General features: G+C 40.6%; 1 protein-coding gene across 1 annotated transcript in view; it reads left to right on the forward strand.

The window, feature by feature from the left end:
* The window catches only part of LOC146821651 (uncharacterized), a 2,850,214-nt gene extending 2,835,223 nt beyond the window's left edge, over positions 1–14,991 (forward strand). Inside the window, exon 16 of the mRNA XM_085609890.1 lies at positions 10,988–14,991. Coding sequence (XP_085466016.1) covers positions 10,988–11,016 — 29 coding nt within the window. The 3' untranslated portion in view covers positions 11,017–14,991. The remainder of the gene's footprint in view (positions 1–10,987) is intronic.
* Positions 14,992–15,965: the final 974 nt, after the last annotated feature.

A 15,965-nucleotide genomic window follows, 5' to 3' on the forward strand; every position in this document is an offset into this window, starting at 1 on the left:
TCATGTTACAACAAAGGTGGTTAAAAGAGAAACACCGAACCCAATATGGTAGGTTCTCAAGTGCATAGAAAGGATATTACGCCAGTCAGAGGAGAAAAATAACGACCAATGATAATACATACTAAAAGCTAAGTCCTTGGAAGGCCGTGGATATCCAACCGCCGAACCTATATGACAACGCAGTTCGGTGTCCCGTTGGAGCGTCCAGTCAAGCTCAACAATAAGGGAAATTCCTTTCTTATAGCTGGAAGGTGGACGTGAGGTATATGCTCAAGTCATGAGCACCAGAAATCTAGGAAAGGCAATATGTACCCTTAATATTATGTGTAGTTAACAATATGCTATGAATAGCTGGTTACCCATTCGTCAATGCTAAATCTTGTATTTCTATGCGCCTAATCCCACAAGATCTCTATTGAAGCATTCTTGGCTCGCGCCTAGAGGGAACCATCATTGATCCAAGTAGGTTGTTTATTAAGTATATATATATCACTTTTGTTGTTTTTTTGCCATACTTAGTTAGGTCCTTGCAGCATATTATGTCCAAGGAGATACCGGCATATAGGTTCGGCGGTTGGATATCCACGGCCTTCCAAGGACTTAGCTTTTAGTATGTATTATCATTGGTCGTTATTTTTCTCCTCTGACTGGTGTAATATCCTTTCTATGCACTTGAGAACCTACCATATTGGGTTCGGTGTTTCTCTTTTAACCACCTTTGTTGTAACATGAATTTTGATAACACATCAGTCCTTCTTTTTCCTTTCTGCCTAACTCTATTTCTTTGACCTTGGTGGTTGGGTTCACCGTTTCTTATCATGCTACACTTACACACTAGGGGTGATTTGCTCTTTTTAGCTACTGCTGGACCCGTTGGGCCATATTTATCGAGTTTTTGATTGATTAGCTATCTGTGAATAACTGGAATCGTTCTGGACTTAAATATATTAATTTTGTCTTTGAATATGAAATCTTGTCAACATACTATATTGTTTGTTTAATTTACTTTATTGTATTGTTTTATATATGTCTATTTGATTTTTTAGATCTTGTTCTTGCCCCCCATTATCCCTGGTCTACGCCCTGATGAAGGTGGGGCCCCTGTGTGGGTCCTATACCGAAACGCACGTTGGCGCTTGATTTGATGACCTTCTCCCTTTTCGAGTACCATCTGGCCTCTTCTGGATGAGATACAATCAATTCATCCATTTGAATACCCAAGGATAATTTGCTCTCACCCCCAATTTGATTTGATGTAATGAATGTGGTTTTGATTGAGTGTATGTATGGATGATTTTGAGTCTTATGTGGGGTATTAACTATGTTTTTGATTAACAGATATATTTATTGATGGGTTTTGATTGTTTGTATAAAATTTACATATGTACATTCTTGATATAAAAAACATTTGTATCAAATTAAAAATGAGTTCTTCAACCAAAAAAGTAAAATAAATACAAAAGGCTTATCTTTATACCTATAACCTTTGTTGAGTAGTTTATACATCCTTATCTGTCCAGTCCTTTCCAGTTCAGCCTTGCATTCTATCAGGTACCTATTTATTAGGCCCTAATATATACCTATTGAACCGGTCTTGGTTTCTCTTCTGAGTATTTTTATCTGTGGGGACAGGACACAACCCATTCATGTGTAAGCGTGAGCTCCACTCTCCCCCTTCCTGCCAGGAAGGATACCAAAATGCAGATGAATCAATCTGTCACACCCAGCCATTCCTGCATTTGTGGCTGTCTAGAGGGAATGCACAAAGTGTAGCTGTCACCCAGACCAGGCATGTATTGGAGACAGGCTCGAGGCACAAATAGCAACGTTTATTGCAGGGAAATGTCCACTTTCTTAAAGTGGCATAGCTAAAATGGTAATGTAAAATTTAATATTACCACTAAAGGGGATTTATCACGATCATTCTAAAGATATGAAACATGATGTAGCTACTCCTATCTGATCAGGAATTACAGCGTGAAAAGTGTTTAAAGGCATTCCCAAGGCTAGCCTATGAGTGGAGAAGGCCTCATAGCAGTGAAAAACGAATGTAGCTGTTTGCCACTACCAGGACATGTAAAACTTAGAAGTACATGTACTGCCTTTTAGTTACACAGCACCCTACCCCTAGGGACACGTGGGGCTACCTTAGGGGTGACTTATGTGTAATATAAGGTGAGTTTAAGGCTTGTCAAGTGGTCTTAAATGCAAAGTTGAAGAGGCAGTAAAATTGCACACACTGCAATGGCAGGCCTGAGACAGGCTTGAAAGGTTACTTGTGTGGGTGGCACAACCAGTGCTGCAGGTCCACTATTAGCACTTAGATTACAGGCCCTGGGTATATGGTGTACCACTTTACAAGGGACTTACAGGTAAACTAAATAGGCCAATCAGGTATACGCATTAGGGGAGAAGAAAATGCACTTTTTCACTGGTCAGCAGTGGTAAAGTGCTCAGAGTCCTAAGGCCAACACAAAGATACAGAAAAAAGTGGAGGTAAGCAGGCGAACAGTTTAGGAAATATTACACAAAGGTCTAACATAGAGAATTGTCATAGGTACCTGGAAATGGATTTTGCAATCCTCAAAATGTCATCACATGACATTATCAGGGTTTTCTGAATTCTAAAGATATAGGCAATAAATACATTTTTGTTCCTTGTGCCAAACTGTTTCATATTGTATTGTGTGCTAACATATTTTCTTCTGTCTTCTTTATTACTCTACACAGGAACAACATTCTCAGAAATGTGACTGTGACCATATGTTAGAACTGGGGGTCTCTAGTTGGCAGAGGTAGGTACCTTTGACCAAATAGGGACCCTTGCTTCTAGTCTGGGTAAGGGCGATACACACTTTAGATAACCCCTGCTCACCCCCTTGGTAGCTTGGCACGAGCAGACAGGCTTATCCCAAAGGCAATGTGTAAAGTATTTGTACCAACACTCACAGTAACAAAGTGAAAACACCACAAATGGACACCACACCAGTTTAGAAAAATAAAGTATCTTTATCTAAACTACACAAGACCAAAACGACAAAAATCCAACATACACAGTTTACAAATATGACTTTAAAAAGGGTTTAAGAATTTGTACCATAGAAATCTATGGATGCGTGACTTTTCACCAAAGTAACTGTAGATGCGACAAAAGTTCCTAAACCAAACAGCGTCAGAAAACAAAGAGATGCGACACTCCTGAGACCCTGGGGAGGTGATGCGACAACCCAGCTGCATGCAGCGGATTGGTTGCGTCGAGTCCGGTCTGTAGGGGGAGTAATGCGTTGAGTCTTCATGTCGGCTCTGGTTCGCAGGTGATGTGTCGGGAAAGTGTCTCGCACAGGTACGATGCATGGTTCTTCGGGATGCAACGGCGATCGATGCGGTGGCGTTGCGCGGTGTCGGTCCTCTTCAGCTGCGATCCCTCGATGCATGGATTCCTGCAGCGGGGCCAGGCGCTGTGGCTATCTTCGCAGCGGCACAGTGATACGATGGAAATCTTCTTGCACCGTCAAGATGCGTCGGTGAAACGTGCCGCAAAAAGAGCGATGCTGCAGTGTTGCAGTTCTTTTCATGCTTCTTCTTCTTCCAGCTCCCAAACAGCAGCAAACAACCTCCAGAGGCCCTACAACTGGGTCAGGCACTCTAGGCAGGTCAGAACTCACACAGCAGAGTTCAGGGGAGCTGGAGGTGAAGTCCTTTTGTTCCTGGGACTTCAAAACAGGAGGCCAGCTCTCCTCAGGCCCTTGGAGATCTTTTTCAAGCAGGGGCACAGCACACAGCAAAGTCCTTCTCCTTTCCTTTTACAGAATAGCAACTGCAGGTTAGCCCCAGACCACACAGCAAGGGCAGTCCTCCTCTTCAGTTTCTCCAGCTCTTCTCCCCGGCAAAGGATCCTCTTGAATTCCAGGAATGATCTAAATTACAGAGTCTTTGTTCTCTAGATGTAAGGCGTCCTGGACCCAGTCCAAACCAGTTCTGGGTGTACTCTGCCAGTGCACAACTTCTTGCTTTGTTAGTGTGGGCCAGAGTCATCAGACACACCACAGGGGGTGTAGCCAGCATTGGGGAAGGCAGGCACAGCCCTATTCAGGCCCAGGTGCTACTCCTTCCAAGATGTGTTATTAAATTCTGAGTTCAAGGATACCAGACTCTTAATTTCTCATCTTACTCCTATGGGAAGATATGCTTGTCAAATTGTTACACAGCATTCCCCATTCTGTCCTATGGGCAAGTTAGCCTTTCAGTAGTGAAAAACGAAATTGGCAGTATTTAACTATCAGGACATGTTACACACACCAGTACATGTCCTACCTTTCACATACACTGCACCCTGCCCAGGGGGGTTCCTTGGGCCTACTATAGGGGGTGTCCTATGTGTAAGAAAAGGGAAGGGTACGGCCTGGCAAGTGGGTGCACTGGCCAGGTCGACATGGCAGTTAACAAACTGCACCCAGGCACTGCGGTGGCAGGCCTGAGACCTCTTTTCAGGGCTACTCATGTTGGTGGCACAATCAGTGCTGCAAGCCCACTAGTAGCATTTGAGTTACCAGCCCTGGCGCAGTGCACTTTACTAGGGACCTACTGGTAAGACAAATATGCCAATCATGGATAACCAATAACAATTTACCCAGGGAGCACTTGCACTTTGACTCTGATCAGCAGTGGCAAAGTGCCCAAAGCATCTAAACCAGCAAAAACGAAATTCAGCATAGCATCAAAAACACAGGTGGTAGAGGCAAAAAGTCAGGAACAACCACGCCAAGGATGCCAGGTCTAACACCATATGTTAATCAGTGGTTAACATATTGCTGATTTTATAGCTCACACCTCTGTCAAATGCCTGAAATCCATGCCTTTAATCAAAGCTTTATCTGATTAAGAAGTCTAGGTTGGCAGGAAGAACACCAAATAACACTACTCTGACAGTACAGTATACATTTTGCCAGTGGTATAAGTAGGGAAAATGGCTTTACATTAAACCATTTCCTAATATCAGAAGAAGTGTGCTATGGGGTGCGGGAAACATGTTGCTCGTACTACTGATCTGTATTCTTCAACACTTATTAAAGGAAATATGCATTTGTATTGCACAAACAATGGTCTGCTGTATGATTTTGTTATACGACTATACAAAAACACAACTTGGCTTACCAAGAGATACTGCCAGAGCCACCCCGAAATTTGACAGTAAGACGGTTTCTTGGGCTGAGATCAATAGCAGTGTTTCAGCTTCCAAAGATTACTTTGACTCACTTCTTATTTTTAACTAAACAGATAACATGAAAATAATTCCCTCAGATCCATCGTCCAGCCCCGACTTAATCACAAATACATCTTACTGAGGATATGAAGGCAACCAAGGATACTTAAAAAAAAGTGGAACTACAATTTTAGCATTTTACATTAAAAAGTGTTCTGAAGCAACCAGACTCATAGCCCTAAGTAATAAGTCTAATTATATCAATATTAGAGCACAACTGCAAAATGGATTATTTAACAATAATACATCAGAAATAGAAATATCTGTAGGGGATTAAAGGATAGGTGACATTGTTATTAATTTCAATGTCAGTTGTTTATAGACATTGAAAGACTGAACGTATATATAAACTCTTTTGCTTTTTAATCCTATCACCGGAGGAGGCAGTCAGGCCCCTAAGTAGCTTAGCCACCTAATTTACAGTAATTCAAAGATGCAAATTCATATGCGCACACACATTGTAATTTATTTATTTTATCATCTTATACCACTACTTTGTGGCCAGTTTAGAGTACCATGTATACTTGCACTACAGATATGACTTACAGACCAGCCGCTGACAACAATATTAATGGCAGTTTCATCAGTGCACAGAGGCATTGGTGTTTAGTGGGGGGATAAAGAGAAAGGGGTAAACAATGGAGGCAATTCCCATTTATCGTTGACAACAAGGACTTGGCCATTTCGCATTGTCCAGTGCCAAGGTTTTGGTATTGGTTCCTAGTCCTGCAATCGTATGAACTGTTTAGATTCTACAATTGTCTGAAGAACATGTTGTTTGATTGCACTTTTAGGTCTAGCAGGAGAGTTAGTGTGTTCATGACAACAATACATGAACTTCTCCCTACAGGCTATGTCATGTTTTATGTTCATAGTACCTGCCAATGAAAAGATCTTTACACATTTTAAATTCTGGCAGAGAAGATATGCAAAAGTTACAACTTCCTCACTTTGTAAACTTGCAAAGTTTAGACTTTACCCAACTTCACCTATAGGCAGGAAAGTGTTTGTTTTAGCTATTTCTCGTTAAAACATATTTGCAGTCAAATTCCTTAGCTGAAAGTATGTTTTATATGTCCACAAAATGGTTATTGACCTAGCTGGGTTAAAAGAGCTTTTCAAACCACAAGGCTGAGTGGTACTGTATCAGGTTGGAACAAAAAGGTTCACCCTTTACCTGCTGTGATTGTCTTATGAAAAGATCTCAGGGCTTTGTAAAAGCTTTGCCACTAGCGTTACCTCCTTCAACCAGCCTAATTATATCTAACTAAATAAAGTTGCCACATGTTTAAATTATGCCAAATATTTGAAATATGCAGTGTTAAATGTTTTGAATCGTCAAATTATATGCACACCCCAATTTATCTTTGTTGCTATAAACAGTAGAACATTGATCCTGTAATGCTAAAATAAGTGCCCTACTTTCTCTTGAAGTAAACATTTACTTTGATACTAAACCAAATGCAAATGCAAATATTGTTAAGGCAATTTTATCATTATTGCTTCTAAAAGAGACTCCTTATAATGGACATTAGCCTGGTAGCTAAGACATGAGCCAGTTAGAACTAATATTCTGATACACTTTATCTCCCTAAGCCCCTTGTATCAAGACACCAAACAGGCTAGACATGTCATCTCAGATAATAGGGACTATTTTACAATGTAACCAAGCATTGACAAGCTTGGTAACCTGCCTCATTTAAACTTGACATGCAGGCATTTTCATCAGATTTAATGATGTCCTCAAAAGAGCCAGGAAGCATTTTCTTCTTAAATGGAATAGTTTCTGTAACACTTCTAACAGTAATTACCCATTGTATTATCATATTTTCCTAATCATCTTGTTCTTACGCTCTTTTCATAAGCGGGTCTTGAAAAAGGTATAATCTTCTATTATGTTCCTTTTATCCAGATAGGAACTATTTGCTTTGCTCCCAAAGCTCTCAAGGGCTACTCTTGCAATCCTACGGATACTTGTTGGTAGGCAATTTGATGTCCCTTCAGGTACAAAATCTGCCTTATATGTAAAATTATTATTCATGATTGGGTGCATGCTTTCTGATGCATTTAGTCTTCCATGTTCTGGATAATCTATATTTTATTTGCTACAATACGTATGCCTGTATTAAGAAATCCATAATGCCCAAAAGAGGTATACCTTGAGAAGAGCGCAGATATTCACGAACTATCAGACAGGGGTTTGCTCTAAGAATCCCAAGGTACTCTTCTAGGGGGTAGTGTGGTCAAGCAGTCTCAGGCCTATCAGAGAGGAGTGTTAGACATCTTCAAATACACTCAATAGTCAATAAATGATGCACACGACTCAATAAGTAGATCCACACCAAGTTATAAAAATAACACATATCTTTACATATGTTTAGGCACCAGAATCCATATGTTCAGGTAAGTACGTTTTTCAATAGAAATACTTTTGCATTTAAAAAGTCGACGGTGCATTTTTCACAAGCTACTATGTTATCCAATGGGAGTAAAAACATGTATGTCATTCAGGTACAGTACAGCGACTTATGAGTCCAATCTCCTGGGCTTAATGTGAGTATAGGGCAAGGTCCAAGGTAGCACCAACAGGTCACTTTGGGGGACACAGGGGCGGCCACATACAGAGGTGCTTTTTAGCTTTAGGTGCCCGATGTAATCCTACGGGGAAAGAACATGTTCTGCATTCGGGCAATTCACAGCGACTAACCAAACCAATCTCCTGGACTTTGGGTAAGTATGAGGCAAGGTCCATGGCAGCATCATCAGGTCACCCCCGGCGGGACTGGGGTGGCCTAGTGCAGAGGTGCTTTCCAGCGTCGGGTGCCCAATGTTATCCTATGGGGATCGGTCCGGTCAAAAAGAGGCTGCAGGCTTGGACTGGAGAACCAGTCGGTCTGAACTGCAAAGGGGGTTCAGGTCTCACAATGCTTTGGGACATGGGGACACCTTTGGCCCTCTTCTCCACTTTCCAGGGGTGACAGGTACAGAGGTGTTTTCAAGCACCAGATCTTCATCACCGGGAGCACACATAGTAGCGAGCCCTGCAAACAGAGGATGCAGGTGGCGTCGGAGAGTTCACGAGGGGCAAAACCAAAGTGGACTCTGTCTTTTGAGGGCTTGGGGACCACGCTGACACTGTTGGCCCACTTCAGCTCGGGCTAGGAAGCACAGATGCAGTGGTGCCTTGCAGCTTCGGACTTTGGTGGTTCCATAGTCTCAGTCTTTTGGGTACCTACAGGATTTAGGGGAGCAGCGCTACTGCTCAACGGGAGTCCTTGAGTCTTGGTTGATGGCAGGCAGTCCTCCCAGGCTTTGAAGGCATAACCGCTTGCAAGACGAGATGACTTTCGCGCAGTTCGATGGGGGAAATGGCAGACAGGCCGGCAGGGCTGGGTCCAGTCAGTTGCTCTTCCTTAGCCTTTGCGGCTCTTCAGTATCCTCCTTCATAGGTAGTCAAGATCGGATTCTCTGGTGCCAGGGTCAGCTAAATACTGAATTTAAGAGCATCAGGGGAGTAGCAATTGGCTCCCTACCCTTGGGGTTACTATGCGCCCTATATGACCACTTCCTGGGGTAGGTGGTCCTAACTCTGTCCCGGAATTCCTGATTTTGCCATCATCAATATAGCTACCTTTGAAAAGTCAAGTCCACTTCAGGTTAAGCCACCTTACGGGTGGTACTAGTCTGTGGTGGGCATGCTTATCGGACTAGATAATTTTCCCACCTGTTCAGGTGCCAAAATAGCTCTGGACATAGGAGGTCAGCTTCTTCTCCTGGGAGAGAAACCACATTCCCATACCAAAGGCGGTAGGCAGTTTGAAGCTCCCCTGCCTTGGAATGTTAATCTGCAAGTCATTCTGTGGAGGAGGTGAAAGCACCCCCTTTCCAAGCAGGCTCGGTTTATGACCCTCAGAGAGCCATTTAAGGGGGTCAGACACTTGTCTCTGGTGGCAGGCTGACAAAAGGCAGTCAGTCAGCACCAGGGGCTGGTAGGTTTTCAGGGGGCACCTCTAAGGTGCCCTTTGGGTGCTTGTGTTACTGAATCCAACAATGACATCAGTGTGGGTTTATTAATACGTGATGTTTGATACCAAACATCCTTCTTTTTCGTGAAGCCATCATGTAGCTGAGGAACTCGTTTCCACCAGTGTCCAGCACATGTTTTAAAAATGACTTTCCTGTTCCCTTGTACTGGCAGTAAGGGAACTGACCAGCACTGGGGCATATCTCCTCATCCAGATATGCCATCACATGAAGAATAAGTTACCCTGCCTTAGGGCTCTAAGGTCTGCTGTAGAAATGACTCACAAATCTTACATACAGTGTTAGGGGACATGGCACACAGGGAAGGGTGTCATGTTGTGTTTTCACTTTTGTCTGCACCAAGACAAGCAGTCTGCAGTGACAGTTTGCATGAGCTTGGTGAGGGGTCCTTTAAGGTGGTACTTTTGGTGCTGCAGCCCTTAGTGGCCCTCTTTAGTGCCTCAACCTTAAATACCATGGTACCATTTGCTAAGGACTTAGAGAAGGTACCAAAGGTATTGCCAATTGGGAAAATAATTGCACAGTTTTGAGTAATAGATCCGGCACTGGGTACCTGGTTAACAGGAACCTAGTGCACTTCCAGTTGAAATCATATCATATACTTGGCAAAAAGTGGGGTTTGCCATGTCAAAAAGGTCACTTTCCTACACTCATGTTGACATACCTTTTCATTGCTATTCCATAAATGTTATGCCTGTTATAAGAAAGTTTCTGTTATTTCAGAATTATATGCTGATTGTGGGTGTCATGCCATTCAACTGTGGGTCCTTTTATCATCACCTATGGCAATTGCACACCTCTTACGAAAATATTCACTTATCAATTTTCACAGATTGAATTGTACTAAGCGTTTTGAGAGTGTACATTAAGTTTCTTATTTGTAAAACAGGTACTTTTTAGAGGGAAGGGGCTTAGGTAGATTAACACGCCCCTTTCCATATATGCACTCTTCATTAAACAGTAGGACAGAGAGACTTTTTATACATAACTTTGCTCCATTTCTTTATAATAATATGATGAAAACCACCAACGCTCTTTAAAAAGTATCATTAAAGTAAAAGTCTGATAAGTAATTTATTAAAGTAATATGTTCACCTTTTGTGCAAGTATTTGCGGAGAACACTCCCCAGTTGGCAGTAGCCAGTCTAACATGTCTACTATTTAGCTACAGTTTAGTCCCAATTCACTTGGTTGGCTTGGAACCTTTTCTCACAGTCCCCACTCTGCTCGCAGTGAGGAATATAGTTTTCAGCACAGTCTATACATTTTATTCAAAAGATGTTCCAACTTTCCTGACTTTTCAATTAAACGTGAAAACGAATGTACACAGGGGCACTCCTTGCTGGGTATTTAAGAAAAGTTAAGGATAGTTTAAATAAAGTCCTTCACTTCACTCAGACAGAAACAGCTCAAAAGAACAATCTGCTTCTAGCCTCTGAGAGCATCTTGCCCCAGTGAATTTATTAGAAACCGTTTGTACTCTTGTTAGAGATAACAGATGTCACATATAGGCCATACAAAGGGCAAAGCTATCACACTGTGAAAACCCCACAGGAATTTCTCTTCATGTCTCTCTCACTTGAGAAATACATTAAAAATCTGGTTTAAGAGGCAGTCGTGCTGGGCCTGCAAAGATTTGTTATATTGATTTTAATGGGCTGTTTCATTTCACTCCCACAGGGGATCCCGATGAGAAAAAAGAACAGTGAGACGCTGAAAATTAAGGACCGTTCCCAGCGAAGACAGAAACAGCACCCAGGGGTGTACATCAGGGGAAAGGGAGGGGTAATTGACAGCAAGGTCCTATATTGCATCTTTCGGTACAGATTTCAATATACTTGGTACCTCATCTCAGTTGTGCTTTTGAACTTTTGACAATTGTTTCTCACTGCTTCTCTTCAAACACTAAGCCTGATTTCTTGTTGATTTTTTTGTTTTTGTCTTGCCACTTATGATGCATTTTAGGGGTGCTTAAGGAACTTATTATGGGCCAAAGATATTTTCAAAATAACATTGTTTAGGGATTTGCGAGAATCAAATTATTTTAAAAAAACATTAACCGTCATGGAAGATTAAATATAGAAAAAGTGTTTATGTCATCTCCTTGGCAATAACAAGTGAAAACTAAACTGGTGATAATTAATTCAGCTGTTCATTAGAGGTGCACATACTTAATGACAAAATTCAAATAAAATGTATTAAGCAGAGGAAATGGGTTTCAGTTTAAGTTAAATAGCATTAGTAATAGACCCCTAGTTCGAATATTGCCTTTACGGGATTACTCAGTTGTAGCAACTTGACAACTTTTGCATGTTCTGCCTTGACCCACCTGGCCACCGTAGGTCAGACCTTTTAGAACGTAGCACTCCTTCTTGCAATCCTGAATGGATTTCACTGTACTAAATCAGTAAGGGCATACAGTGGAGGGAGTGTGCATATACTTCTGGTTAGCAAGGTTAGTTGGCCATAAAGCACCAACTGTTATGGACAGTTGAAGTAAATATACTGTATGTATTGCTCCTGCTTTCTTTATCCACGAATACTAGTTTGAGAAGCAGATATTTGTGTCTGCAATCTGCCAGTAGTTGGGAAACAAAGAATCATTATAAACCAGTGCTTCTCTTTGTTTCCTTTGGCTTTAATAGGTTCATTTGTACCCCTACCCACACTGTTCTGACTGTCTACTCTATACGCATGATTTTTTTTCAAATTTAGCAGGCATTTGGCTATCGAAGATGTTTTCATATGCTCTTTATTATTTTACTGATGTTTTCATACTAACAGTTGTTGATGTTTTCTCGACAAGGCATTGTATTGTAAACTATTGTAAATTGATATAGTATACAAAAGATGGAATTGTACAGTTGTTGTCAAAGGTTGGTGTTCTGTTAAACATTCCATATGAATGCTATTGAAAATTAACAATGGTTAAATTTACCAACTGCATTATTACTTGCACATCCATGTTCAATGAGAAGTATATTAATGCCCTCACTCCTAAGACTTGCAATAGACTGTGATTGTCGTGCAAAGGGAAAGGGAGCACTGTTCTTGAAATTTAAATTATACGTATGCTCCATAGTGACATGCCTTGCATTTCAGGTTATGACTCGTGTCTGCATTGTATTCAATTCTGTTTAGAATAAATATTGCGTTACTTAGCTATTAGCAGGTGAAATTGCTTTTTTGAATATATTCGCTCCTCACACATTATGATTGTATGACATTTCTTATTTCACAAACTATAAAGTCCATTTAAACTTATACCCTAAGGTCGTTGAAGTGCTTCAAGAACAAGAGCGGGTTCTTTTCACTTTATAACCCATTGAACAAGAGTGTACTCTGTTAGTCCAGAGAGCCAGGAGCCACGTAACCACTAATTATATTCATTTTGCCCTCATTTGGATTAATTGTATGTACATTTGCATCCTATGGCTATCCTGAAAATCTTGTTTGACTCCTGCTCTGGTGGACCTACATTGGGCACTCCTGATATAGGTCCACTGAGATCCAATATTTACAATTCTAGAATGATCACTCCTGTGGAAGATCAAATCCAAAGGAAGCAGGAAATGCTGACTAAACAAATTTTTGGAGGAACAGTATTCAGCTGCTCTTTGTGATAGTCACCTGGTCTATAAACGAGAATCCCTTTTCTGAAGTATATTTATTTGAAACATTACAAAATTTCAAGTTATGAGTTTGTTTCAGTGACAGGTGATGTCTGTCTGAATTCTTACACATATCACTATTACCTTATTTGCAGGATGGGTCCAGGCATAGGTTCTGATTTCTAAACACCTATGCAGGTAAAAGTAGTCTTTAACTTCAAAGAACTTGTAGAACATGATTTAGAGTTTATGGCTTATTCCATCCAAATGCCACAAACGTGATTGATATCCTATCTGCCTTAGTACAAGTGAATTACATTCAGTGGCACTTGTAACAAGGCAGACAGGATATCCGTCACATTTGTGATGTAATATCCTGTCTGTCAAACTATAAATAAGGCCCAAAGTGTCTGCATCATTTAGCAATAACCAGGTGGTGTGGGCACACGACATGACAACTTACGTCGTGCATGCTTTGGCTTATTTAAACGTGTCTTGATCTGTGTACACCAGGTGTTTCTAAGTTTAGGCAGATACACAAACTGTGGCCACCTTAAATTATATAAATGCATATGTCTATTTTATGATACCGCTATTTACAGATACATGGTCTACTGTCAGCAGAAATATACTGACCAGGATCCAAAGGTATACTTAGGTGAAGTAAATTGTTGAATTGTTTCAGTCTTTCTCTGTAGAAATAAATCTGATTGTTCCTACCACACAGTGACACGCTATCCATTTAATTGCTTTTTATCATCACTAACTGTACTGTTTTGGTCTAAAAATATGAGTAAAGTAAATTGTGGTAGACAGAAGCTGTGCAATACTTCATAAGCTTCTCATGGTGCTTGCTTCTCAAAATACTATTGGGTAACTTGCTTTGCGTTGAAGTAGTTTGAGTTCTGTTTCACTACTTCACCTCAGTCATTGCTAACTCTCTTACTGAGTAAGCAGTAACCAGGAAGCACTTCCGCAAAGTAAGATGCAAACAGTAGGCTTTGAGTGTATGACTAATATGGTCTATAAACCTTTTTATTCATGACAGTCATAATGCCTTCAATAAATAATGTCTGGCTGGTGCCAGGTCTCTCTGAACCAACAGAGTATGAATGAACGCTGTCTCAGTGGTTTAATACCAAAAACAATACTACTGTAACTCTGGTGTAATTAATTGAACAAAGATGAACACTGCAGTAGCATTGTCAGAGTACACACTATTTTTTAATACAGACTGTAAAACCATGCTTTTTATATAATAGTCCATTAATATTTTAAAGAGACACTGATGCAAGCAGAGATTGCATCGTTTTTCCCAATTTGTGACTGCTCTGGCGGCAGACATCTTGTGTCGGATAATTGCGCTTGGCTGAGATTGCTGAAGCATTTTCTGTGATGTTGGGTCACTGTTAACTCACTGCTGCTGATTGTCAATCTTTCTATTGGAAGAACTGAAAATGCCTACATGAATTTTCACTATTCTGCTGCTGACATTTGTTTCCAACAAGAAAATCATATGTGTGTGCATGCAGGCTTTGCTTTTACATCTACTGGTTTAGCAAAATACTATTAATATGGTTTTCTGATGGAAATATTTTTTTAAATAAAAGATACGTTGAGGAGATGCCTTAGCCTGACATTTGTGATACAAATGAAAGTCAGACATTTGTAATTTTTCTTGATTAAGACTTGTTTTTAGTTAATTGTGAATACATTTTCTCTGTTCCTTGCAAAATAATGATTTTCTTTTACATTATATTAACTGTCGACTTGGATAACAAATGTTATTTTTGGGGTTAAATGTGACTTTAAAATAATGCCTTTACATATGTATTTTGTTACTATTATTTAGTTTTTGCTTTCCATTTTGCAATTTGAATAATTGATGCTTTCATTCTACAGTTGTTGTTATGATCTGAATAATAAAAGTTGTTAAAGGGTACATGTCTTTACAGGTTTTGTTTTTCAAAACTAATTCACCATCATAAAATGCTTCGGAAAGTTGGGTCACTATTAAAATCATGGACAACGGAATCAAACAATGCACATAAAATAAAAGACAGTTAACAAAAACATGTCTCGTTGGTAAGTGTGTTTTTATATCATAAGATGTTGTGCGACAGAATTAGTTCATCAAAATTATCATGTGACCTTTCGTCCAATCTTGCGTTATAGAAGAACCGGATTACGTGCAAAATTTGGAAGATCATTTAAATGTGTCAGGAGAGCGGAAACTCATGGCTACCTTTTTAATAATGAATTTTTGTAACAGTGCACCAAATTCAATACGCAACAACACTCCCTCATTTTCAGAAACAGGATTGTGACATGTCCACTGGTGTCAAAAATGGGGCTTATTAACAAATCAGTAAATTAACTGTAGTTAGGTGAAAGTTCAAGCAGTTCCAACAGTTTTAAAGTAAAGAGCCCAACATAATAACATTTCTAAACCAGTTTAGAGGAAATAAAGAAAAATCTGTTGAGCAAAAATACACCAACATCATCAAACAAGGTCAAGGGGGGAGGCACAGTCCAACCTGAAGGAAGACACCTTTTGCTAAGTTGTTTGTGCGCCACTCCAATCACCTTGGCATTAGCATCCTTGACACAAATGCAGGCTATAAGGCTGCTTCGACAGCACCTGGAGGAGATTTGAGGGCTCTGTGGGTGATCTGTGTTGGCTAGGGAGGCAAAATGTACAGCACACAACCGACTATTCAAGTAGGGCGCCAGTGAGAGCTGCAAGGCAGGTCTATCAAATGTGTTGCCACTCTGTCCACCTGCCACCCACAGTAGAATTTGGACCCCGTCTATAGATAACACATATCTTACCACAGTATACCACCTATCCAACATACTTTGTCAAAGAGCTCCACCAGCCGCTCTGCCACAAGACAATATGAGGATCAGAGGCAGATGCAGCAGGATCTTCACAAGCCATAATACTAATAGTGGTCATTTGCTGGGCTCATCATTGTGGCAGTCACGTGGGGAGTTTGTTGCACGTCAAGTGAGTCTGACCATTTAAAAATTGGGGTTGACTGTAT

This window comes from Triturus cristatus, chromosome 6 (assembly GCF_964204655.1).
Source record: "Triturus cristatus chromosome 6, aTriCri1.1, whole genome shotgun sequence".
NCBI classification, from domain to species: Eukaryota; Metazoa; Chordata; class Amphibia; order Caudata; family Salamandridae; genus Triturus; species Triturus cristatus.